The 27,989-nt window shown below is 37.2% G+C and overlaps 1 protein-coding gene across 1 annotated transcript in view; it reads right to left on the reverse strand.

The window, feature by feature from the left end:
- Positions 1–7,383: 7,383 nt before the first annotated feature.
- The window catches only part of FN1 (fibronectin 1), an 87,495-nt gene continuing 66,889 nt past the window's right edge, over positions 7,384–27,989 (reverse strand). Inside the window, exons 32-46 of the mRNA XM_044670739.1 lie at positions 27,405–27,518; positions 26,258–26,527; positions 24,821–25,008; positions 23,251–23,338; positions 22,229–22,405; positions 20,896–20,985; positions 20,197–20,376; positions 18,889–18,978; positions 17,501–17,955; positions 15,738–15,876; positions 13,635–13,799; positions 11,376–11,501; positions 10,475–10,581; positions 8,858–8,968; positions 7,384–8,174 (exon numbers count right to left, since the gene is read on the reverse strand). Coding sequence (XP_044526674.1) covers positions 8,091–8,174; positions 8,858–8,968; positions 10,475–10,581; positions 11,376–11,501; positions 13,635–13,799; positions 15,738–15,876; positions 17,501–17,955; positions 18,889–18,978; positions 20,197–20,376; positions 20,896–20,985; positions 22,229–22,405; positions 23,251–23,338; positions 24,821–25,008; positions 26,258–26,527; positions 27,405–27,518 — 2,384 coding nt within the window. The 3' untranslated portion in view covers positions 7,384–8,090. The remainder of the gene's footprint in view (positions 8,175–8,857; positions 8,969–10,474; positions 10,582–11,375; positions 11,502–13,634; positions 13,800–15,737; positions 15,877–17,500; positions 17,956–18,888; positions 18,979–20,196; positions 20,377–20,895; positions 20,986–22,228; positions 22,406–23,250; positions 23,339–24,820; positions 25,009–26,257; positions 26,528–27,404; positions 27,519–27,989) is intronic.

Below are 27,989 nucleotides of genomic sequence, written 5' to 3' on the forward strand. Positions count from 1 at the left end.
CAAACCTGCACCATGGCAAAAAATGTCCTTAGAATTATGAGATTTCTCTCTCTCTATATATGTATATATATGTATATATCTGTATCTATATCTAATTTTTTACCCATAAGTTTGGCACGCAACCTTAGCAAGCCCAAGAAAGTATTGCTTTGCACTGGAAATTTCTTTATATTCTGAAATTCTTAATTATATCATCATACAACATCACATCATATCATGTATCATATCACATATATCATCATATCATATTATGTTATGTTATATCCTATTATATTATACTATAAGTCTTCTTGTATTCCACTGAGCCACTCTATTATTATGTTATGTTATATCCTATTATATTATACTATAAGTCTTCTTGTATTCCACTGAGCCACTCTAACTTTAAAGCTGGTTTGCTGATGAAAAAGCACTTCCAGAAGAAGTATTAGTTAGATATGCTGGAGAAAATGTGAAATTGTATTTAGAAATTCGTTCTGAGTTCCTTTGACCAAATGATTTCTCTAAGAACCAGTCGATAAAGACAGATTTTACTATGATAGGGTTTTAATTTGGTCTGTAGCCCTGATTATTTAAATGCGGCCTCCAACCTATTATTAGAAGTCATTCATTTTCGAATTGTGCTCCACTTGTTAAAAAGAAAGAAAAAAAATAAAGAAAACGGATAGGCATTCTGCAAAGACAACCTGTGTCATTTTCTGAAATGGGGAACAAATTTGTGGCTTGCTGTCTAGAAAGGAAGGAAGAAGTTTCTCATTCTGTTTAATTCATTACAATCCTACCAGCTTGACTTGAAATACTCTTTAGGGATATTTTTAAATTTGTGGTAAAGTTGTTAGAGAGGTTTACTACCTCAATCCAAAGCTACTCTTTCATTAATTTTGTCCAAAAAAAATTTTTCCCCCCCAACAAGTGGAGAAGAAACGTATCTTTTCTTTTCTTTTCAAACCCTTACCTTCTGTCTTAAAATCAATGTAAAGTAGAAGAACAGTAAGGGCTAGACAATGGGTGTTATGTGACACACAACGAGGCAGTGTCTGAGGTCAGGTTTGAACCTAGGACCTCTGATCCCTAGACTTTGTTCTTTATCCACTGAGCCACCTTCCAGTCCCCAAGGTTTTCAACACTGGAGGGAATGGCCTTCCTCTTCACAGACCAAGATAAAATGCAGCTCGCTCTCTACCACCCATATCAATGGAACGTGTTCTTTAACCTGTTTTTCCTAGTTGTAAGAAAAAGTGTTGACACAGAGCCGATCTGGTCTCTCTTGCGACCAATGGCAGGCTTGTAAACCTGTTGACTGAGTTGAAGGAGAATATGTAGCAGAAGAAAGCTAACTGGTGCACACACACAATGACTGACCACTGGCTCCAAGGTTCCTTCAGATAACATGGTGATCAAGCAGCTGAGCTAGCTGAGCCTCGAGGTTTAGAGCTTTATGCAAAACTTTAATTCACCTCCCTTAATTCTCTACAATTTTTATGAATCATTACAGCATTTGTGATGGAGAGGCAGCAGGGAATAGTGGCTAGAAGGTCATATAATGGCATCATGAAGACTTGGTTCCAATACAGCCTACATACACACATATGCTTGCTGTGTGACTGAACAAGCTACTTAACCTAGCACGACTCTAGGCAACTGCCAGATAATTCTTTAAATTTAAAGTTGTAGATGAGCAATACAACTACATATCTATATTGTTGGAGGAGGAAGCATCCTCACCAGGTTCCCATACTGATGAAATCACAGGTCTAGATACCTTCCCCTTCCCTGCAGAATACCTCCCCTTCCCAACCAAAGAATATTTCTTTTTCTGGTGACCATCACAGGGTATATGAATCGTTCCCTTATTTATTTTTTAAATTATTCTTCCTTAAAGGCATTTTTACATAGTAGTAAATACAAGGGAATGTATTGAACAGTGTGTCCCATCAAACAGAATTTAAATTTATAAATTTGTTCACTTCCCTTTTTGCTTTTATTCACTATTTCTGAATGCCAAAGACCAACCCAACATTTTAGAAAATGCTTAATTACTTAATTACTAACTAATCTAATCTTCCTCACAACAAATGTAAAAATTGGCTGGTTGTATCTGATGAAACTCTCCCTGATCCTCCCATATTAGGGTTATAGATCAGGGAAGGAGTATCTGAGGCCATCATGTTTAATCCTCTTATTTTATAATTAAGCAAACTGAGATCCAGGAAAATTAAGCGATTTTCTCATGGAAACAGATTATAAATGTCAGAGGCAGGATTTGAACTTGGGTCCTCTAATTGCACTAATAAACTTTCTCCCTTCAGACATCATATACTTTCTTTAACTTTTATTCATTTACTTTTCATGTGTCATTTTCTATTTCAGCTAATTTTTTCAGTGTGTTTTATCACCTTTCTTGAACTGCAAGCTTCATGAAGACAAGGATTTTTTCCTTCTTAGCATTTTTTCTCTGGTGTCATTTGAAAAATTTGAAAAAAAAAGATATTTTGTTGATGCTTTTTTATTTTTTCTCATTTTTTAATTGAAAAAAATTTTTTAATTAATTTAGAATATTTTCTCATGGTTACATGATTCATGTTCTTTCCCTCCCCCCACCTCATAGCCAATGAACAATTCCACTGGGTTTTACATTTATCATTGATCAAGACCTATTTCCATATTATTGATATTTGCACTGGGGTGATAGTTTAGAGAAAATATCCCCTGTGTTTAAGCAGTTGTTTTTCTGCTGTGTTTCTACTCCCACAGTTCTTTCTCTGGATGTGGATAGCGTTCTTTCTCATAAGTCCCTCAGAATTGTCCTGGCATTGCATTGCTGCTAGTACAGAAGTCTATTACATTCGATTGTACCACAGTGTATCAGTCTCTGTGTATAATGCTCTCCTTGTTCTTCTCCTTTCACTCTGCATATGCCTTTAAAAAAAACCCCAGAGTCATTTCATGATATTCCCACCCTCTACTCACCTCACCTCACTGACTCTATCACTACTAGTAAGTCTGCCATTATAACAAAGCATAACCAATAGACACAGTTGTGTGGAATGGAACTTTGGGGGAGCTAGCACTTCCAGAAATCACTCTAATGAGCAGGCAGGAGGCTTGGATGCTTGTAGAGAAAAAGCAGCCTTTATTTAGGAAAGGAAGAGGTTGGGGAGCACTGCTTGAGTAGTCTATCCAAGGCGAGGTGTTTCAAGATATTCACATGAATTCAGAATTTATAGGAATTTAACACAGCACTTTGTTTTGTCTTCTTTGTTGCCCACACTTGTGCATAATACAATGTCTGTGAATGTTGTTTTTTCTTTATCTTGTCCTACCCTCCTGAAGTTTCCCAGAGCTCTCAAACCTATGGGAGCATTCCTTAAGTTTGCAATGTCTAAGTTGCAGGCTGAAACATTTAGGATAGGAAGTTAAGATTATAATTGTAAGGTTTAAAACTTTTCCTTTGGGAAGTGTGAACTCGTTCCTGTGGGAAGAAAAAAAGGGTTGAGGGGTTTGGTCGCATTTGAAAAGAGTGCATTAAAGGTGTATATTTATGTATGATATATAAAGCTGCTTTGGAGAGGGGGATTTCTCTACTTTTCATAAGGAGAAATTGGTATCTCCCTTCTGAAGGGCACCAAATTTTCATGAATTCTCTATAGGAAGTTGCCAATCTATGGTTACTAATAGTAGTTAACGTCTGCTGGGGGATAATGCACAATTTCATCCCATACACAATGAATGCTTCTGAAACCCAGTTTATTACTTCTCAATTGGGAAGATGGAGACATCTTTTATTGTGTGTTCTCCCAGACTATAACTGGCCATGATAGATAATAGAATAATAGCTGTTAAACTGCTTTTTACACTCTTATCTCTGTCCCAGTTTTTTAAAATTAATTAATCAATTAATTAATTTATTTATTTTGAATATTTCCCCTAGTTACATATTTCATGTTCTTTCCCTCTCCCCCAAAACCCTCTAAGCCAATGCACAATTCCACTGGGTTTTACATGTATCATTGATCAAGTCTGTCCCCGTTTTTAAAAAGAAAATGATTAAGAAATTTCATCAACTTTGCAATGGTTCACCAGGTTTGTTAGTCTAGGTTAGCATGTTTCATAGACTAACCACTGGGCATATTACCATATTCTCTTTTTTTTTTTTGGACCTTTATCTTCTCTTCTGAATCAATACTAAGTGTTGGTTCCAAGGGAGAAGAGTGGTAAGGGGTTGGCAATTGGGATTAAAAATGATTTTCCCAGGATCACACAGCTAGGAAGTGTTTGAGGCCAGATTTGAACCCAGGAGTCTCTGGCCTGAATCTCAATCCACTGAGCTACCTAGCTGCCTCTGTGCTCCCATACTCTTGTTTGGAGTTGAAGTGCTACATTGGACATCTGAGATATGTGTCCATTTTTAGAGAAAATATTTAATTTCCTTCAGATTTATTTGGCTGTTTAAAAATGCTTATTGTGACACATGTAAAACCCAGTGGAATTGTGTGTCGACTATGGGAGGGGGTTGGAGGGAGGGCAGGGAAAGAACATGAATCTTGTAAACATGTAAAAATACTCAAAATTAATTAATTAAATAAAATTTTCCAAATTCAAAAACTAAAATAAAAATAAAAATGCTTATTGAAAGCGTGGGCATATTGGAAGGACCACCAGATTGAGAGTCAGAATCCAGATTTTAGAACTGTGTCACTTACTAGTCATGTGATCCTGTCAAGTCACATCATCTCTGCATGTATATCTTGATTGGCAAAACAAGAGGAATTGTGAAGGCATGGCTAGATCTCTAAAGTTCTTTCTAGCCCTAATATTTAATTTCTTATCTTTGGCATTTGGAACATCATTGGCTACTGATCAATACTGTTAAAGTTGAAGTCATTAGAGGTCAGTTACTTTATCCTAAAACTTAAATGGTAAAGTCATCAGTCTGAGATCATATGGAATGAGAATCAAATGCCAACCAGATGCTTATACTTTTAGGTATAAAAGGCCATAGAAGGGGGCGGCTGGGTGGCTCAGTGGATTGATAGGCCCAGAAATGGGAGTTCCTGAGTTCCAATCTGGCCTCAGACACTTCCTAGTTATGTGACCCTGCACAAGTCATTTAACTCCCATTGCCTAGCCTTTACCACTTTTCTGCCTTAGAACCAATACCCAATATTGATTCTAAGATGGAAGGTAAATGTTTAAAAAAATAACTAAAATAAAATAAAATAAAATAAAAGACCATAGATCTCAGTTGTACTAAGGAAGGTGGCTTTGGGGTCAGGTCCAGTTACAAAGCATTTAATAAATGTGTGCCAGGCACTGTGATGGTGTTGGGGATACCAATAGACAAAAAGGTGGTTCCTACTCTCCGGGAGTTTACATTCTAATGTAAATAACTAGGTACAAGATATATAAAAGAGTTAGGAGGCACTTTCTGAGAAGAAGCCATTAGGGATGGTGGTGGAGGAAAAAACTTCTCGGGAAGGTAGGATTTGAATGAAGATATATTAGAGACAGAGAGGCAGAGCATGTGCACAGAGACAGAACTGGTGTCATGTTTGAGGAACTACAAAATGGACCAGAATTGGTGGGATGTAGCAACACAGAGACTAAGGTGTACAAAAGGGCCAGGTTGTATTTTTAAATACCAAATAAAGGAGTTCATATTTTATCTTGGGAGTAATAAAGTTTGAAATTTAGTGAGTAAAGGTGTACACCTTAGTCCTTACTATAATGGTAAGAGATGTTCTTCCTTCCTGTTGCTGGCCATGTAGATAATGGGACCACGATATAATGGAGAGTTAAGAGGACATGACTTGCTGATCTGCTCTGTTTATAGGATCCTGGAGAAATTCTTGGAGGAAGATGAGTGGATAGATGCCTGGGCCTGGAGTCAGGAAGAACAGAGTTCAAATTTGACCTTAGATTCTTACTAGTTATATGACTCTTAAGGAGTCACTTAATCTGTTTGCTTCAGCTTCCTTAACTCCAAAATGAGGATAATAATATCTACCTCCCAGAGATATTGTGAGGCTCAAATGAGATACTATTTGTAAAGCTATTAGCAATGTGGCTGGCATAATAATTAATTCTTGTTTCGTTCCTTAACCTTTCTAGGCCTCAAGTTTCCTCATCATAAAATAGAAGATCTGGATGAGATAATCTTTATTTCTTTCTGGCTCAGATTCCTATGATCCTAAATTCTTTAAATGGCTTTTACACTTCTAAAGATGGCCCTTGAACCTGGCTTGGTAAATATTTAGATTTAAGTGGCAATTAACATTTGGCAATTATAGTTGATTATAATCAGTATGAAGTAGTAACATGGTAAAGTGATTTAGTGATTACATCGCTGAAGAGGTTAAATGACCAAGAGAAAGAAGACAGCACTATAAATTTAGCTGCTTGAAAATCTCAGCCCTGTCGTCCGCCCAAGAACTAATTCTTTTAAAGTGCTTGATAAGGGGGCAGCTGGGTAGCTCAGTGGATTGAGAGTCAGGCCTAGAAACGAGAGATCCTAGGTTCAAATCCGGCCTCAGACACTTCCCAGCTGTGTGACCCTGGGCAAGTCACTTGACCCCCATTGCCCACCCTTACCAATCTTCCACCTATAAGTCAATACACAGAAGTTAAGGGTTTAAAAAAAAAAATAAAGTGCTTGGTATATAGTAGGCATTCAGTATTTGTTCATTTGATTTAGAATAAAATTCGTGAATGTTAAGTTTAAATTTCAGGGAACAGGCAGATACAGCTTGTATCCTATAGTGGATACAAACAAGCCTTGGAGCTGGAAAGATCTGGGTAACAATATGGCTTCTTCACTGAACTGCTCAGGGGCCAGGCAACTTTCAAAGAGATTAAGTTGTGGATTAGTTACTGTTTTACATTGTTAGAGTGAGTTCCCCATGACTGCTGAATTTTTAAATTGGGACCCTCTTCTTCCTCAAAAAGTTAGAGTAATAGAATAAAACAGTTTTTTTAAAATATATATTTTTTTATTTTAAACCCTTAACTTCTATGTATTGACTTATAGGTGGAAGAGTGGTAAGGGGGTCAAGTGACTTGCCCAGGGTCACACAGCTGGGAAGTGTCTGAGGCCAGATTTGAACCTAGGACCTCCCGTCTCTAGGCCTAGCTCTCAATCCGCTGATCTACCCAGCTGCCCCTAAAACAGTTTTTTAATCCTGACTCCAGGTCTGGCAAAGGCCATCAGACTATGGAAACCTATTATTCTTCTATAAATTTTATTCTTCTGTTATTATTCATAATTCCCCATTGAGGTGGTGGTGCTACGTTATCAAAGTTATTTTCAAGGCACATTTTTGGAAAGAGGAATACTCCTGCTTCCTCTTCATTTTCTTGTAAAAAGAAGAACCCAGGAGCATGGAATTCTGGTTTGTAAATCTTTTATTAAAAGAGTTGTCTTTCCACAGTAGTAAAGCTTTGGCACTTACAGTATAAAAAAATAATCACCAACCATTATTACACCAAATTCCTCTTGTCAACTGCGTACTAAGTGTCTCCAATACAATTTTCTTTTTCCATATTAAAAAAAAAACCCTTGGGGGAAATTGATAAATAACAGATAAGATAGAGCTATTGCTAGGAAATTACTAGAATCATTTAGGAAACAAAATTAGGACTGTGCATATTTTAAATATCACAGTGACAGGGAGATGTAGGGCCTCCAGGATTGTGGGCCACACAGTTAAGTGACAGCAGAAGTGTTTGGTGACTTTTCTATTTCCAAATTTCAGTATGTCATTTCCTTTTGCAGCATTTTGGTTGGTTCCAGATGCTTCCCTATAATCAACCTCTACCAAATCATCAGTCAAAATCAATGCATTTAAAATACTGAGCGATACAGAACACTTTGGGGCATAACTGACAATGCCCTGCTTGCCAATCTTGAGAAAAGTCTTAAAACACTCCCAGGGTGATGCTTGGAGAAGCTGTGAGTTGAGCTTAAGCCGGGGAAGTTGCTCCAGAGCAGAGGGCTTTTTAATGGTTTACTTTGAAAGATGGGTTTGCTAGCATCACTCCAGTTTGGACGGTGTCTCAGCGGAAAGTTGCTTGCTCATCAGGGCTGTAGAATATTACTTTTCTAGTGAATCTCTTGAGTTTTCTGTGTCTGCCTGTACATCTAAAGGCATGAAACACTCAATTGGGCAGTTGACATTCTGTTCAAAGGGAGAAGAGAAAAAATATGTTAGTAATAAATAGTGAAAGCCAACAAAGGCAAAGAGAACATGACGGGCAATCAGCAACTGAACTGAATGATAATTTCCTTAAATTTGTGTTGCAAATTACAGTGCACTCTACCCTGACCCACTTCTTTAAAATCTAAGGTGTTCTGTTCATTTACAGAAAGTAACGGGAAAAGGGAAGAATCACAAACAAAAACTCCTAGGGGAGACAGCATAAAGAAGTATAAGAAGGGGGGGACCATGCCATGTAACAGGTAACTCATATTCTATATTCAAAGTTTACAAAGCACATTTTTAAGGCGAGTTCAATAGTGTAAGACACATTATCCCATTTCACGGATACAGAACAAGAGTTGAGGAAGGACAAGAGACTTTTCCATGGTTAGACAGCCTTTTAGCCAGTAAGACTTTCTTCTCTCCCAGTTCCCTTAACTTCTCCTCATTCCCAATTCGTAGCAAAGTACCCAGTAAGCAATCAATAACTGAATTGACTTATAATTGTCTTGAATTTGTGTTACAAACTGTGACACACTATATAACCTGACATATCATTAAAATTTACTACATTTAATTCATGTTTAGAATGATAGTAATAAGGAAGAATGATATGGACAAAAAAAATCCAAGGGGAAAAGGCACGGGGTCTCTATACTCACGGTATTTGTTCTCTGATGATATCTCTGAGAAAACTGAGTGTAGGAGTGGCCTGCTGAGCCTTCAGGAGCCGTCTCGACCCCAGGCCTTCGGCAGTTGTCACAACGCCAGCCCTGTCCAAGCAAAGATAATAGCATAAAGAGGGGCTTTTGGATCATGATAAGAATGCTAGGAAGGAGTAAGCTGCTCCAATCTTCCCATCTGGGATTAGGGTCAACATAAAAAAAATTAAGACTCAAGGGAACCTCAGCTAATGTGTCATGTATGTACTTCTTCCTCTTATAAGGAAGGTTGGTGTGAAGCACAAATATAGATCCTCACTGATATCTCTGTGCTCATATTCTTTCTCCCTTCCTAGAATGATTTCCCCTGTCTTTACTCACCATCCAAATTATACCCATTTTTCAGGTTCTAATTCAGCCTCATCTCCTTCAAGGAACCTCTCAAAACTAGGTCACAAGAGGATTTTTTAGAGATTATCTTGGATAATTTTTTAATTTTATAAATAAGGTTTAGAAAGCTGATATAATCTGATCAACAAGTGGGAAAGTAGCTGCAGGGCCTGGACTAGAACCCGGGTCAGTTAACTCCTTATATGGCTTTAATTTTGGCAAGTTAGCCTAAGCCAATTCGACAGACATTTATTAAGTGCTGTCTATGTTCAAGGCATTGAAGATATAAAACCAAATGTGATAAAGACCCTTCCCTCAAGAAGTCTACACTCTAACAGGGGAGAGAACATGTACATATGTAAGTACAGACATAATATATACAAAATGAATATAAGATATTTTGAGGAAGGAGTTACTGGGGATCAGGAAAGGCTTCATGTAAAATGAGAAGTTTGAGCTGCATCTTGAAGGAAATGAGGGATTCTAAGACGTAGTGAGGAGGAGGAATATTCTAATGATAGAGGATAGCCAATCCAAAGACAGTGAGATGGGACATAGAGACCCAGGTCCTCAGAACAGTAAACAGCCCAGTAGGGCTGGTAGTGGAAAGGGGAGTAATATGTGAGAAGATTAGGAAGATGAGAAGTGGCCGGGTTGTAAAAAGTTTTTAATGTCCTAAAGGAGCTTTCTATTTAAACCTGGAGGGTACGGAGAGCTCCTGGAGTCTAGTAAGTAGGGGGTTAGAGTAGCATGACCAGATTTGAGCTTTAGGAAAATCACTGGTAGCAGTATGGATGGATGGGAGAGGAGATATAGGAAGGGAGGCTATTGTAATAGGAGTGAAGAGGGCTTGAAAGAGGATGATGACTGATGAGAGATGTGGGAACAGAAATGCTAAGATTTGGCAATTGTGATAAGATGTGTAGATACTGGATATCCAGGCCAATCCATATGCTTCTCTCCATTTCTTAGTTCCTCTCCCATAGAATTGACTCCTTACTTTGATATTTTATTCTATTTCCTATATTTTTTCCCATTATATTAACAAGCATATGAACTTTTGTATTCCCCAAAGCAGTTAATATAGAGGTAGACATGTGATTGCCTCTCAATAAATCCTTTTTGATTGAATGAAAAAGCATTGTTTTGCTTCCCTCATCAGTTGCCATCAAATGTATTCTTTGGTGTCTTTATTTGAACAATAATGTCCATAATGTTCAGACATACCTGCTGTCCACCAAAACATGTGCAAGAGCAGATGGCCCCAAGGTACTCCTTTTGCCACTGTTCCCCGACATGGTATGTCTTACCATCATCATAGCATGTGGCCTCATCTGTTTAAAAAAAATAAGGCAGAGGTATAAACAAGACCCACTTTAGAGATTTTCATTTCATCAGTGGCATTAGGATTCTTATTCAGCACTGACTTCTTGCCACCAGAGAATTGGGCTTCTATGTTTTTGTAGGAATATATGAGACTGTGGATTCTATGAGGCTAAACCTGTTGTACAGACTATCAGCTTCTCCCAAATTAATCTTCTGTTCTCAACTAGATTAAATAGATGGAAAGATAGAAGTCATTTAAAAAAGGTGAATATAAAGGAATACAAAGACCAGTAAAAAAACATGGCTTCCATAGAATATATGATCAAATACATGATCAAAGAACTCAGTTCTATTTAAATGTATAAAATGTTCAGAGCACTCATTTCTAAAAAGGGTCGAAGAGTCACATAATGACCTCAAATCATTTCTCATTCCTGAAACTTCTCTGCTCTTTTTTTTTTAAACCCTTAACTTCTGTGTATTGGCTCCTAGGTGGAAGAGTGGTACGGGTGGGTAATGGGGCTCAAGTGACTTGCCCAGAGTCACACAGCTGGGAAGTATCTGAGGCCAGATTTGAACCTAGGACTTCCAGTCTCTAGGCCTGACTCTCAATCCACTGAGCTACCCAGCTGCCCCCTGCTCTTTCTTAAATTACAAGATTAACAAGCATATTTAGTCCTTCTCCTAAAGAGACCTAAATTCCCAATATTTCCTATGAATGAGAGAGTGGTGGCAGTTATAGCCCAACACTGACAAATGAAAGTGGTTAATGTGACACTAAAAATGATCTGTTACTACATACGAGGATCACACTTGAATTCTCCTTTTCCATTTCCAAGACATGTGCAGCTCATCATCTGTCCATTCTCTCCCTGGCGATCCCACTTGTCACCAATCTTGTAGTTCACGCCATTGTCATGGCACCATTCTGAACAGATACGAGTAACAAAAGGTGAATAATTATTTGTGCCTGGTTCTCAGAATAAGGAAAGTCATAGGAAGGAAGACATAGTCATAAGGAAATATGTGATTACAGCTTTGTTCCCGTTAGTGTGGATAATGTATCCCTTGAAGTGGTCTCATTATTTGAATTCGTGTGACATATTTCCATTGAGTTGGAATCCATGATCATATCTTACATAATTATCATATCAAGCAATGTGGCTACTTCATGGGATTCATGATCTATACTAATTGGGACCTAGCTAAAGATATCATTTTGTGGGATTTAAAAAACATAAATTTTCAATGCAATAGGATCCACTTCATTCCATTATTGGCAATTCAGAAAATGAAACACAAGTCGGTGACTGTCATGAGAGTGTCTACTTGAAGGGTTCAAGGAACAGATTATAGATGAATATTCCTTTTAGGACTTCCAGAGATGAGTATAGATTACAGTTGGATAAAATAAGAAACAAAGATCTGGTATTTTCAGGATTCTGTAAGTTACAATCTATTTCACATAACTGAACGAAAAAAAATGTTTAAAACCTATGTTACAAATATAAAATCCAATGGTAACGCCTGCAAATTAAAGTCTTATTCTGAAAACTGCATGCTTTGAGGTACTCATGAACATTTCATTATAACACATCTAAGATGCATTTTTACCCATGAGGCTTAGATTATATCAAAATACACTTCAAAATACAGTATAAAACAAAGACTCTTTTAGTTTATTCAATTCTAGTAGGACCTTTTTGCTGATCATTAAACTTTTAAGGTCACCATTGAACAGTTGGGGCATTTGACCAAAGAATATTTAAGGGGAACTAAAGGATGAACTGAGACTATATAGACTATATTATCACTAGACCTAGGGGCTTAGGTAGTGAAACTATTTATAAACCCCAAAGTGGAGAACTTTTAGCATTTAAAAAACCCTAAAATAACTAGCTGCTTTCATACTTCTGAGTTTTTTCCATATATCAATATGACAAAATACTAGTAGCTATATTACTCTTTTCTTTTTCAAAATATCCATGATAATCTGGACTAAACCAACTCATTTACATTAAAGTAAAATGTTGGGAAGAATAAGTTTAAAAATGTAGCTGGCTCAAATGTATGTATATTTGATTAATGGTATCTAGGAATATAGCTTTTGAACAAGTTATTTTTCCAATCATCAAAAGAATGAATGATTTCATCCACATATCTTGATCAGTCCACAGAAGTCTGCCCACTCCATATAATAATTAAAATATACAAAAAGTAATGCTTTATGACAGCCCCTTGTCCAGTGCCTCTATGACCCTGGTGCCAGTACAACATTGGAACACTTAACTTTGACGGTACTAAGCCAATCTGGGGAGTTTGTATATGAAATCATGGATGGTTTCTGTGATGACTTTCTGAGACTAGACTATCTAAGTTTGAAAAGAGCATGAACTGACCACAGAATAATGAAGATTTTCATTATAGCAACTCTCAAAGACCACTTATTAAGCCATCAAAGTAGTCTTTCAAATATTGAAGAATTAAAAGCTGGTCAGCAGTGGTAAGGTCTTCTAAAAGTCTAGTAGTAATAATGTCTTGAGAAATCCTGATGCCAGCCTCTAATGGTTCTGATATAACTATGTAAAGTAATAGTTATATCATTTAATAGTTACATGCCTCAATCTCTCCAAACCTTAATATGTATACTCCTTCCACCTTACAAGGTTATTGGGAGTATTAAATGAGCCCAACTAAGTAAAAGACAACAACAATAAAAATTCTAAATTATTCTCTCTTCCATTAATGTTGTTAATCACGGATTGAATTCCTATAACTGTTTCTGTATCAGGAGGAGAAAAAAAATGTTATTTCCATTACCAACTAATTTCTGATAAATAATGACATCCACGTGTGACCTCTTTGATTCACTGCAGTGTTCAACAAGCAGCATTTCCATCATCCTTTAATGATGCAAAATATTGCTTTAAGCTACTTTGTTTGCCTCATGTTTGGAACTGCCAGTGTCTGCCAAACATGCTGAGTGCTAATGCATGAAATCTGTAAGAATGGATGAATGGATAGAAGATGGATGAATGGATGGACAAAGCAGGCTACTCACTAGATGAATCACATCTGAAATGACCACTGCCAAAACCTAAGCATTGGCACCAGAGTTTAAAGCCAGAGTCAGATAATCGCTCCCATTCCTCTCCGATGGAATAGTGAGTGACAGTGAATGGATCAAAACATGTGTCATCTGTAGGTTGGTTCAATCCTTCATTAACTGTTCAGGGAGAAAAGTGGGATAAAAAGAGACAAGTTATGGGTGTTTTTCAAACTACTGCAGAATAAATGCTTAATCAAGCACCACAACCTGAATAATACTGAAAAGTTTTTATTCTTACTTCTAGTGCAAAATTAACGTCCAAATGTGTTATTTGGATTTGCCAAAGATAAACTACTTGGCAGTTTTGCCAAAGGAGATATCATACCTTTCCATTCTAGTGGCCACAAATTTGAATGACCAGGTTAGGAAATGTAGAACATAGAACACATTTTAGCAAAATTACATCCTTAGCAAAATAAGTCTCAATTGTATTTAATCATGACAGGAAGATTATAGAAACCTTTAATACTATGGTGGCTAACAAAAGAAGTGGAAATACTCAGGCAAAGGTAGTAACATTGAATCTGCACATTACCCCAGCTCTGAATCTCTTTGGAAAAGCTTATGTTAAAGTAATGGATGTGAGCAAAGTATATTCCAAGTTATTCTCCACTGTGTGAAACAAACTCATTATGATTTTAGACTCAAATTGGGGATGATATGGCTCTTTTCACAAGGAAAGAATCAAAAGGCAATGGTTTTTTGAAGTGCCTTATATTTAAAAAGACATCTCCCTGGAAAAATTGAATTTTTGCTGTAATTTAAAAAGTCTTAAAGCTCTTGAAACCAGGGAAAAGTTGGCTGGAACCCAAGCTGGGCTGAAGAAATTAGAAAAGGAACTAAAAGTAATTTGGGACTATCAATGATGACTCCAATTTTCTGAAAACAGTTAGAAGTTAAAATCCCTTCATGTTCATAGTTGGGGGAATGAATCTTAGAAAATGATAGGCCTATCATGGTAAATCAAGAGGCTTTTATATTAATGCAAACCACTTTCCAGTGGCAATTCTAACCAGGAATAAGCATTAGGCATTAGCTAAGTATTATATTCAGAATAACTATATATACAAAAGTTAAAAAGTTAAAAAAATGTTTAATATACATACAATTAAAAAAAAATCCTTACCTTCCGTCTTAGAATCAATACAGTGTATTAATTCCAAGGCAGAAGAGCAGTAGTGGCTAGGCAATGGGGGCTAAGTGACTTGCCTTGGGCCACACATCTAAGGAAGTGTCTGATTCCAAATTTGGACCCAGGACCTCCTGTTTCTAGGTCTGGGTTTCAATTCACTGAGTCCCCTAGCTGTTTTTCAAAAAATATTCAACAATTTAATTCATAACTTAACTCTCCATATTACAGTTTATACCCTCAAACTAAATGAGGAAATGAACTAGAGCTTAGAAACTGGCCCTCCATAAACCATAACTCCTTGATATTTAGATACTTAATATTTTCAGTTGTATAGTACAGAAAATCCTAATGATTAGAAGATTCAGGATTCCCTATTCTGAATATTTCTGGACTTATGTCGAGCATTCTGCTGCCAAGAGAGGCTTAGGTATAGCCAATTTGTTAAAAGAGTTATTGGAGGGTAATTCAGAGAAGTGCTGAACCCATCAGAGGCTTACTGGAATAATTCTCCCTGATACAATCAGAAGAACAGAACTAAAACAGCCCTAAAAGAAAACAGCGCACTTTAGAGAGAAAAAAAGTGAGCTGCATTTTGTGCCAGGCACAAATATTCCAGTCCTATTCAATCACAGGAAACTCTAGAACTTCACTTCTGAAAATGCCTGAAAGAAAAATATCTTATATTTGATATTTTATATGTTTATGTATTTCTAAAAGGAAAACTTGCAGGAAAAAATTATCAAACTAAAGTTGATTTATTGCTTTGAAAGGTAAAGTTCCTAATTCAATTGAATCCAGGATTGTGGATATTGAGTTTCAACAGGTTTTTTGTTTGTTTTTTTGTTTGTTTTAGGCTTTGGAAAGACCACTTCTGCTACTGATCTAAAGAGAAAGCTGACTACACGCTGTGAATTTGAACATACCAGAGTTGCCCACTGTGACCATCTCTTCGCGAACTTTGTGTCTCCTCTGATTTTTCAGTGCCTCCACTATGATGTTGTAGGTAGCCCCTCTGGTAAGGCCAGTGAGTGTGGCACTAGCTGAAGTTCCAGGAACTCTGAACTGTAATTATCAGTAAATCCAAGGTGGAGGAAAAGCATTATAGAAAGGAATAGACATGGACTTTCCTAATGGGAAGTCATTCAACAACCCTCATGACATTAATAAGGGAAGATAGGGAATGGAAGGACAAGGAACGGGGCAATAATGAGAAGGGGAAGTAATGAGGCATCATGGCATCTAGAGGGACTTTACAGATCAGTTAGTTCAACCTGCTTATTTTACAAACAAGGAAACTGAGACCCAGGAAAATTAAGTGACTTGCTCAAGGTCACATAGTAAACATTAGATGCAGGATTTAAACCTGGGTCTCCTAAATCTAGAATTACTCCTGTCTCCACTGGAACATGTTATCTTTGGGGTCAACATCTCTTCAGCTCTCTCTCACTTGCCTTATCAGCCTTCTCTGCCAAAAGGTAAAGTATTCAATTAATAAATACTTATTAAACGCTTACCATGTTCCAGACACTGTACTAAGAGTTGGTGACATAAAGAAAGGTGAAAGACTCGAGCTTCTGAAGAGCTCATAATCTAATGGGGAAACATTTAAGTGGCTACTTGACATGAAACTTTTGCCTTCCAAAATATTAGAGACAGTACGGTCCATAATTCTGCTACCAAAGCATTATTTAGCAGAATGAGAAACAAGGACTGGACTCTTTGGCACAGAACACATTAGCACAGTCCCATGTCTCCTAGTCACGTAGGGGCAATGACTATCTGCTTCTGATACTGGGTGTGGGTTGCAATATTTCTGTATATCCCCACAAACCCACCTCCTCACCCCATTAACTCTCGTAGTGTGTGAGCTTTGGGCACATAGTACAATTCACCAAAAGCTCACTGAGCCCTTACTAAGATCAAAGCACTGTATTAGGAACCAGAAATGGAGGGAGAAGGGTGGGGAATATAAAGACAAAAACATCACAGTCCTATCCATAAGGGACTTATATTCTGATAGGGAGAGAGCTCACACACATCAACAAAGTAGGGTGTGATGGGGCAAAGGAGATAAAGTACTCTAGGACAATTTGGGGAGGGAGAGAATCCTTTCAGTTGGGAGAAAGGACAAGAAGAGAATAATAATGGATGTATATTGGCAAGGGAAGTTTTGGCACCATAACAGTCATATATAATAACTCTTCAAGCTGGTTTTGCAATATAACTTTGGCAATACACATGGGACTGATATCAAGATTTGTTATTTCTTTCTCATAGATGCCTTGATGGGAAACCTGCATGGACATACTGCAGAGACAGTATTTTACTCACTGCTAGAATAACTGTAAATTCAGGCAGAATTATAGGGTTTTAAATGATATGTCAATCAAGATCCCTAGATGGAAGAAAATTACACAAATTTTGCTTGCTGAGCTTCAACAGCTCATCATAGCTTCATTCACCATTTTCATTTAAGACTAACGATCCAGCGCTGGGAAGGAATAATGGGATCAGACTGGAGGGAAGTGCCAGATTCTAACTATGACATCTTCCCAAAGGCTTCTGGGAATGAAGCCATTTGGAATTTGGTCTCATGACAAGGAATCAACTAAAGTATGGTTAAACCACTTGGCCTCATACCTTCTTTTAGTCTCACAGTGCAGATGACAAGAGAACAAATAATTACCTGTAAGGGTTCTTCATCAATGCCAATGGGATGGCATGAAATAATATATTCAGAGCTTTCCTGGAATGGTGTCCAAGAGATGGTTGTCTGAGAGAGAGCTTCTTGTCCTGTAGAGGCATTTGGATTGAACCCAAGAGGGTATGGAAGATGATCTGCATCCCCCCTGGGGATGTTAGCAATTTGAATCTCCTCATCTACATTCGGTGGGTATTGTCCTGGCCTATGCCTTATGGGGGTTGCTGCTGTGGGTGGTGTAGTCCGCCTAAAGCCATGTTCCTCAAAGATCATTTGCTGCCCAACACTAGGTTGCTGGCCGGTAGTGCCTGGAAGCTGTATACCATTTCCATTTTCATACCCAGGATTTGTGATGAAAGGGGTCTTTTGAACTGTGGAGGGAACATCCAAGATCTCTGGTCCATTAGGGTGTGGAAGGGTTACCAGTTGGGGAAGCTCATCTAGCCAAAGAGAGGTTAGAAGCAAAGCATATCAAGCTCCCGAAAACAAAAGCAGCATTAATCATTATCAAATCAGGCAATAATTATAAATTATTTTCCAATCAGATCAAAGCCACTTTCTAAATTAGCAACTTTCTGAATCCCAACACACTTTTCCAAGGAGAAATCTTCATGATTTTTCCAAAAGCTTCTTTATAGCTTAGAAAGAAAAAGTGTTAGTATGAATTCTTCATACCATTTAGACCAAGCTATGAGCCCATGCACCACAAAAAAGCTACCTCTTCTCAAATTTAGAATCATAGTGAATGGAAGTATAATATGCATCCTTTTAAAAATTATTATTATTAATTTTTTGGCCATTTGAGAAGTACATCTGAGATGTAATTTCAGGCTCTTCATGTCAGCATATGATGGATGAGAATCGGGGAGATCTAGTTCATTGAATCTCATGGTTTTCCAAGGATTCAAATAACAAACTAGATAAACACATGTTTAAGACAATTCAAAAAAGAAAAACAAAGTTCTCAGTTAAGCATAAATGAAACATTTTGTTCAAATAAAACAAACTAGGCAATCGAACATTCCTCAGCACCATGGCTTGAGAGGGGGGGAAAAGAATAAAGATTTGGCAATATCTTTATCCATTTCTTTAACATTTTGAATTTTGACATCGGGCTGTAAAGAACCCAGCCTCTTTGAGGTTCTGTTTGAATTGATTTACGGTCAATATCGACATCTATACTTCCTGCTTCAGAGGGGGGAAAAATATCTGTAATGTGCATTAAACAATTTCTTTTACTGACAGAGAAAAAGAGATTAAAGTTATGCTGTTAAAAAAATAGTAAGTTAGACGCGGTCTTTCATACTGCCAACATAGTCATTCACTTTTAGTCTTGGTTAGAATTTCTCTTGGAAACCAATGCATTCTTTTACCTGTCTTTTTTCTTCCAATCAGTGGCTCACTCTTCTGATTGTTCTTCAAGGCAATGACATATATGGTATACTCAGTACCTGGTTCCAGACCTGGAGGAAAAACAAAACAATTAGGTTCTCTCTTTCTCAAAAAAGGTTTCATGAAAATCAACCTTCCAGTATCATTTCTGCTTTGTTTACCATAGGAATTTCAAATGGAACAGGCAGTCTTCTGTATTCATTGACATACAACAACAACAAAGACAACAACAAAACAGCTAACATTTACCTACAAAGCTCTATGTATATTATCGAAGTTGATTGTGCCATTATGGGGAAGGTTAGCATCTTCCTAGTTAGATAGTGAAACTAGTTAAGACTGTCAGCTTTTCAGTGACAATAGCTATAACTCATTTGTTTGTAAAAAACGTGATATAATGAATGTCTTGCAGAACAAAGAAGCTGCTTCCAAATAACTGTTAATGAAGCATTAATTGAATGCTAAGAATATAAGGGCATCCTTTCAAAAAAATTTTTAAACCCTTACCTTTTGCCCTAGTAGCAACTATATGACAGAAGGATAGGTCTAGGCAATGCAGTTAAGTGACTTGCCCAGGGTCATCCACAGATTTTTCTTCCATGGGATATGTTTGCTTTCTTCAATTTTTGGGAAAAAAGTAGTACTTGTTCAAAAAGATAAAACCTAAACTTCATGGAAGTTTTTGAATAATCTTGTAGAAACTGGAAGATGTAATTATAAATAAATATAAGAGATTCTAATGGGGCCATTCATTTTTGGTTTGTCAGTAATGCCTGGTGCAATTGAGAGAGCACTGGAACTTTCAACAGTTCAAACCTAGCTGCTGGCAATGACTACTTTGGGCAAGTCACTTTTTTTCCTGTGGCATCAGTTTCTTCACATACGAAGGAAAATAAAATGACATGATTAGGGTAGATGGCTTCTAGGATTCCTTCATCTGGGATCGAAAAGACTAATTTCAGGTTATTATAAAAATTTTGCTTTGAAAAAATCCATTTGTTGCCATTTTCCTGGAAGCGAAATAGCAGCTTTTTACTTAACTCCTCACTCTTTTGTTACAGTATGGAAGGGTGACCTCTGTCCCCTAGCTGCTCTTGTGATTAGATGGAGAATACTGTTAGAAGTGGCCTGACAGTGACTTTGGTCCCCTTTAGTCCTTATCATCAATGTCCCAGAATAATAATGCCACTAAACATTCTCTCTAGCATGGTTGCAAGGAAATACTTAAAAGTTTGCTATCTACATGAAGGGGAGTGAGGCAGAAAATTCTCACTGGAGAGGAGACATACCAGTGATAGTGGCTTCTGTGACCCCAGGACGAGGTCGAGGAACCACCTCTCTGGGAGGTGACCCAGGCTTCTCATACTTGATGATGTAGCCAGTGATCCGAGCTCGGGGTGGCTGCCATGAGGCCAGCAGCGAGTTAGGGGTGGTTGTGAGGAACCGCAGATTGGATGGTGCATCAATGGCTGAAAGAAATCAAAGTTGGAATGAAATAAAAAATGAAGAGTCAATTCAACAAAAATTAAGTCACTTTCACATATCTATTTGCCTAATTATAATCAAAGGATGGATATTTGAATTTTCCATAAATAACTAAAGAAATGGAGTATAATAATATACATAATAAAAATACATAATAAAATATACAAAAAGTTACCCACTCTCTCCCCCTAAGTTCACATTGCTTAGAACATAAAAATAAGTGAGAAAACTCTAGAAATTTCTGAACCAGAGGAAAACTGAAACAAGGGTAGTTTGCATGCTAATAATAAATGTGAAAAAAAGAATACATATTCTTTTAAATAGAATGAATGAACAAAGAACAGAAGAGTATATAAAAGGAGGAACTAATAAGCTGTCATGGATATAGTATAACATTAATTTTACATGGAGATAGTTGTAGATGTATGAATATATTATCTGTTCATTTTTAAAAGTTCAGCACAAAATAAGGGATCATTCCTTGTTTTTTAAAAAATACTTACCAGTTGAAGCATCAATAATTACAGGTGAGCTCCGGGCATTGTCATTTAGGGTGTAGAGGTGGATCTTGTAATCGGTGCCTGGTTGTAAACCTGGAATTGAAATTTTAAAAAGTGTCTGTTATTACATTACAATACATACAATATTATATTACAATCTCAAATTACATTACATATGAAAAACAAAACTTCCTTTGATTGTATGGATTCTGTCACTCTCTTTTCTTTAAAGAAGTAATCACAAAGCTGGTTCATTTTTAAGTTGCGTAACTTGGAGGGATTATGGATATCAACTATTAGGAGCTAAGAGATCTTCTATAAACCAAAAGGAAATCATAAATGCAAAGAGTCCCACTGAGAATATGCATTGATAATCCTTCTCAAACAGGAGCAATAAAAACTAAAATCTCTCCTAAGGAGATCCTTTTGATAGAACTAACATTTAAGTGCCTTTTCTCCAGAAACAATCAGAATTTTGGAACTGGGAGTGACCTCACTTCTCTTGCTTTCCCTGGACAAATGTTTGCTCTCTTGTTTAAGTTCCATGTCTTTATTTGTAGTGTTGGGTCTTCTATTAATCCTGACAACCAAAAGCAGTGTTAAGAAATACATGCCACTAATTAGCTCCTTTCTGTTTTAATACTGTTATGTCTAGTGCCTTAGAAAAAAGGGAATGAGGTTGGAAGAGAACTCAAATTTGAGGCTTAGTTCCCTTCTTCTAATCAACATTTACAAGAAACCAGTCTTTTAGAGGACATGATTTTGTGTCCAGGGTAGAAAAGAAGCCTATAATGAAGAAAAAGATTGAACCGCAGGCAAATTATTCTAAAGACAGCAATTAAATGAAATCAGTTTCTGGCAGAATTTTGCCTATGATTTTTGTTGATGCAGGAAACTTCTAGGGAGGAGATTTCCTCTACAATGCAGGTCATCAATTGCTCTTTAACTTATCAGATTAGAAAGCTATCTATGGCATTTTGAGGTTAAATGATTTGTGTAGGGTCACATAAGCAGTGACTCAGGAGAGACATGAATCTAGGTCTTCCAGTTCCATGGCAGGCTCTCCCACCACTGCATTCAGCTGTTTCTCAGAATAATGTTGGTTAATAAATAATGTCACTGCTTTACTGATTAGAAAAAAATCAGAGACTAAAATCACTTTTCTCCTTTCCTAATCCTACAAAATACTTGGCTATCTAAGGAACTCTATCTTGAAGAGCATCTTATACACAAAATCTACAAACGTGGAAAACACATGAACTTTTCTGTTTTCCCAACTAAGTTACTTTTAGGTTGTTTATTTAACCAGAGAAAGTCAACAACCCCCAGTTCTCACCAGTGATGGTATAGCTTCTGACTTCAGGGCTGATGGTTCTCTGAATAGGATTCTGGCCATTGGATGGGATGGCATCAACCTGGAAACCTGTGATGGTCTCGGTCTTGGTTCTCCAGTTGATGGTGATAGTAGTCTCAGTGGCATCTGTCACACGGGCCCTACGTGGAGGACTGACATCTACATGACATCAAAGTACACAGGTTATTAGTAGCTATCGTCCACAGAAATGATGATTTGGAGGTTTTTTTAAAAAAAGGCATATCTAATTATTCTGTAGTATGTACAAATATAATTATTACAAAGACTAGATTATTGGGGCATGATGTCAGACTCATGATTGTGATGTTAGCTATCTAGTCACTTTTAAAGAAAAATAAGTAATAATTTGGGAAATTAACATCAGTGATTCTGAGTCTTGCTATTAGGACAATGATCCATTATTATTAATGCCATATCCAAGAGAATAATGAGTTGTTATTAATACTAACAAGGTCATACTTGGTATACTGCTTTTATTCTTTTCAAAGTGCTACACATCTTCTAACTTATTTGATTCTCCTAACAATCCTAAAAGATAAGTAGTTGCCTCCGTTATATGGATGAGAAAAACAGAATCAAGGAAGCTTAATTTCTCATCTAAGGTCTCAAAGCTAGTTATTATCAGAGATCAAACACTCCTATTTTTGGATATGCTAGGGATTGAAACATTTCTATTCCTCATGCCCATTGTTACCAAAAAATCTACCATACTACTCTCTTCAAATAAGCACCCTAGAAGATAGGTTCTGGTCTTATTCTGCAGCATTATCCAGGAGCTTTACTGTATATACCAATGAGTCCTTTTTTTTCAGGGAGTTGAGATGTGGGGAAAGAAAAAAATATCATCCTCAAAATAAATTTATTTCCAACGTCTGCATCTTTCCAGCAGTTGCCGCATGCCCCTATAGACTTTGGAGCTATTTTTCATCTCTCTGTCTTTCTTCCTGGAGAGTCACAGATATAGGAAAGCTTGAATTACTTACTCTCCAAAGTGGTAACTACTCCTTGTGCTGGCCTGCTTGTCAGAGTATCCTTAAGAGCATCGACACTGACTTCATATTTAGTTGCCACCTACAAATAAAGAAACCATAGGAACATTAATTGTCAATATTAATAATGTAATCTTTGCAAAACAAAACAAACAAAAAAGCCCAGAGTGAGGGTCTTCAAAGACGCAACTATATGCAGACAAGAGTCACAACAAACAGAGAATAATGTTAGGTGAGCTTTATAATACAAAAACTGTGAGTTCTGTTTTTAGTTTTATAATGACAGTTAGGGCAATTTTTTGGCTAATAGTTTATCCAAAGACATTCTCCTTGGGGTTAGGCAAAAATGAACAGTAACCATAAAAAGACAATTTAAATAGTTGGGACATATGCTTGAAGTGTTGGCCATAGAGACATGTGATAATGTCCAACTGCTCTTTTATAAGTGCCCGGAGGGTACCAGCTATAGATGCTCCCAGGTATGGGAAGGCAGGAAAAACACTTTCTATTCCTTATCTTTCCTGGGTTCTCTCCTTGAACTGATTATAATAAGGTTCCAGAAGAACATCCTTTTCTAGGAGTTCTTAGCTTTTATGACTGCCATGGGCAAAGTAGTATATTTGTGGCAGTTACACTAAATAGAGGAAGTTGTAATGGAGGCTGGGCAGAGGGAAGTGAGGGCCAACAGGGAGTCACTCACTCTGCCATTGTGACAGATGGCTATGCCCTATCCATCCCAGAATCTGTTCTTTTTGTGAGGCAGAGTTCTTAAAATATACCATCAGAATGTCTGCATTTAGTCTATGAGTACAATTAGGGGCTGATAATCCCACCTTTTTAAAGAGATAATGTGGGCAAGGGATCAGGGGGGAAGAGAATCAATTGAGCAGAGAAGTCAATAATCTCAGATTCTCTATCACCTTCTGCTCAATATTCCAGGTATTTAAAAAAAAATTAATGCCCCTCCCGAAGAAATCCTACTCACTATAAATTGCAGTTAATAACGTATATAATACTTCCCAGCACTAAATAAAGGAGTGGGAGATGATGCCTGTGGAATCTTACATAGCTCTCATATGTCATCTGATCAGCAAGTTTTGCTTAAATAGTTCTATATCGTCATGAGGTGGTTGAGAGATAATTAGTATACTGGGAAATGATTGATACAAAAATACAGGGCATCCACAAAATCAAGAGACAAAAGTATCCAAGTAAAACAAATCCAAAGGGAATTTCAAATTTACATTTTTTTAAGAAATTGTAAACAAGGGAAGTTTGTAGTTTTGCATGTAATTTTTATGCCACTTGTTTAAATGTTTTTCATCTGTGGTGGTTATTAAGTATATAATAAAAATAATAAAAGAAAAAGAAAATATAGGGCATCAATGAAAAAGAATAAATGTAAGCAGGAAATAATTTTCATCTGAAGAATAGAGTATGTAATGCAGTTTTAGTTTTATCATGAAATTTAATCCCTACCTCTTTGGTATGGCCTGAACTGGATTAAGAATTGGCCTTAAATTTTTTTTTTAAACTCTCAAGAAGAGATAACAACATGAATTACCATCAGTCCTGACACCACCACTGAAGTGCTGTCTGGAGAAAGGTTGATCTCCTTCATTGGTCCTGTCTTCTCCTTGGGTGTCACTCGAACTCTGTATCCAGTGAGTTGAACATTGGGTGCTACCCATTGTGCTGTCAAGCTGGTTGGAGTAACCTGAGTGAACTTCAGGTTGGTTGGTGAAGGAATAGCTGTCAAGATGGTCATTAGTTAGAGGTTACCTTGCAGAAAATAGGGGATGGGCAGTCATAAGCAATCAAGGAAGCAAAATGGATTAATCTGTGAAAAGTATAAAACAGCTCTGAGGGAACAGACCATTCTTGTGAAATTGTTGGGGTTTCTTTGCCAGAGAAGGATGTGGAAATGTCACAGATGAGTCAGACTATGGGAAAAGGGCATGTTGGAGCACAAGTGACTTTTCTTTCTGTCTCCACTTAATCTTAACATCAGGGATAACTGTCAGCTCTCTGAAAAAAGTCTCGAGTGCTGGTCATTTGGATTCTTTCTCTCAAAGAAACGTTTGCTCTAAGAGAGACCTGATACATCCTAGAGTCTGTGCATCTGTCAAGCCAAATTGGTTTAAGAGCCATTATTCCCTATTTTTTTCATTAGTGTGCAAAGGTAATAATGAATTAATTGTGGAGTCATTCCCTACACTTTTAAATATATAGAAATATTTTAGAGTTGCCATTTCTGATGGAGAATTCCCGACTAACTTTGGAGCACCATCTATTTGCAATCCAAAATAAATTATCTGAAGATGGCACTGGAGTTGGGACTCAGGGGCTAATTTGGTACATCTCAAACTTTCACAGCACCTCAAGACTATACCTACAAATAGTTGTTAGAAAATAACCATATTTCCAATAACTTTCAGAAATTTTAGCTTTATGTATTTTCATTTTCTATACATATAATCAATCAATAATCCTTCAAGAAGACTATATGATCAGACACACAGCAGATAACTAACTGAAAAAAACCCAAACAAACCCCCAAACTTACCCTTGTTGCCTCAGAAAGATGCTGCTGTCAAGTATCATTTTTTTTAAAAAGAAAACAATAAGCAGATATGATGCCAGGTCTTTAAAAACATAGTGAAGGCAAACCATAAGGAAACATGATATAGGAAATAATCCACATATTTTAGTTTAAAGCAAAGCACCCATTCCTAGCTTGCTCCTCTTAGCTCCTGCTCTTGTGCACAAGCCATGCATTTCTGAGATTTCCTTGTATTAGGTTCATTTGTCTCTGACCTCACCTAAGCATCTAGTAGACCACCATTTCCTTCTCCAAAGAGGAGTATTCAGTTTCTGTTCTTGCAGGGTTTTTTTACAGTTCCTGTGATGGGTACCAGTTATTTAAGGAAGTTCCTTTCTCTTATCAGGGCATAAAGCCACTGTTCCCATGACCACCTGAGTGGTCCAATGAAAGGTATACCTGTGGACTGGGTTCCAATCAGGGGCTGGCTCTCCATATCATCGTGCAAGGCAACAACACTGACTGTGTACTCAGACCCCGGCCTGAGGCCCTGCAGCTCTGCTGAGTCTTCTTCACCATCAGGGGCGGGAAATAGCTCATGGATTCCATCCTCAGGGCTTGAGTAGGTCACCCTATACCTGGAAACTTGCCCCTGTGGGCTTTCCCAAGCAATTTTGATGGAATCGACATCCACATCAGTGAATGCCAGTCCTTTAGGGCGATCAATGTCTGTTAGGCAAATTAACGATGAGAGGTTATGGGAAAAGCAAGGAGTGAAATAAGCATTTTATAACATGCAAAGCAGTTTCGCAGATATCATTTCCTTTTACAAATTAACTCCAATCAAACCATTATTAATTAAATGGAATATTACTTGACAGTTTCCTCAAAAGATTAAATTTTTCTTCTTATTTAAAAAAAATTAAAAAAATTATAATTCTTTAAAACAAAAACCAGGTGCATATGGATGAGAAACCCAGACACCTTGCAAAACGTACCCACGATTGGGATTTTATGTCTCTGTTTAATTCCAAGATAATAATTCTTATTTCTTTCTTTCCTTCTTGCAATGTGATGTTAGTTTTATAGACCTACTTTTTCTATGCCTTGAGGTTGGTAAAGATGATTTCCAAAGTGAATTTTAGACTGTTCTACATATTTCTCCAGCACCTGTTCTTTACTCCCCTCTATCAGGTATTTTCAATGAAATTCTATCCAGATGTCTAATAAATACTTTACATTTTACTACTAAATTTATTACTAAGTGAAGGGAGGAGCACATAAATTCAACTTTACCATCCAGACATAGAAAATGAAGTCCTGGCAAAAAAAAACATTTTTGTAGATTTGCTAAAGCCAAATCACATTCTGCCAAGGCCATTTGAGCAACAGGAATCTGAAGCATAGCACCTAAGTATGGTGGTTTGGCAACGTCTTTCCCTACAAGTGCACGTCGGCGCCACTGAAAAGGAAAATTGTCTGCTGAGGGATCAGCTGAAGATGCGAACCAGCAGACAGCTGTTTTAGCAGCAGAGATGTGCACAGGGCTATTGGACACCTAGAGTTTGTTTTACCTTTGAAATTTAAAAATAAGTAAGATACATACTAGTAACTGCTGTATGCACCAGAGGCTGACTCTCTCCATTTTGATTCTGAGCATAGACACTAACCACGTACTCCACCGTGGGCTGCAGACCCTCAATAGTCATCTCTGTTTGATCTGGGGGAAAAATAATTGAACATAAGACTCATATGTAACTAATGTATTGTGAGACTCATAATGTGACTAAGTTAGCCATTAAGATGTTAGAAAATACTCTACCCCAAACTCACAGAACAGGAGAATTTTGGCATCAAAATTAAAAAAAATTTAAAAAGAGGCACAGCTATGGGAAATTGTCTTACATGGCCCCATGATGAAAACCAGAATCTATGCTATTTTAATGATTAACTATTGGACATAGATTCTCTAAAAATATACATACATACATCAATGGGGTTAAGAAATGAAAATGTTTGTTCTGGAGAGAAAAATGCCAAATTCCCATTGGTTTTCATGATGAGGCCATGTAGGACAATTTCCCATAACTTCCTTCCTTCCTTTTCCTTCCTTCCTTCCTTTTCCTTCCTTCCTTCCTTCCTTCCTTCCTTCCTTCCTTCCTTCCCTCCTTCCTTCCTTCCTTCCCTCCTT

Source organism: Gracilinanus agilis, chromosome 3 (assembly GCF_016433145.1).
Source record: "Gracilinanus agilis isolate LMUSP501 chromosome 3, AgileGrace, whole genome shotgun sequence".
In the NCBI taxonomy this organism is placed as follows: Eukaryota; Metazoa; Chordata; class Mammalia; order Didelphimorphia; family Didelphidae; genus Gracilinanus; species Gracilinanus agilis.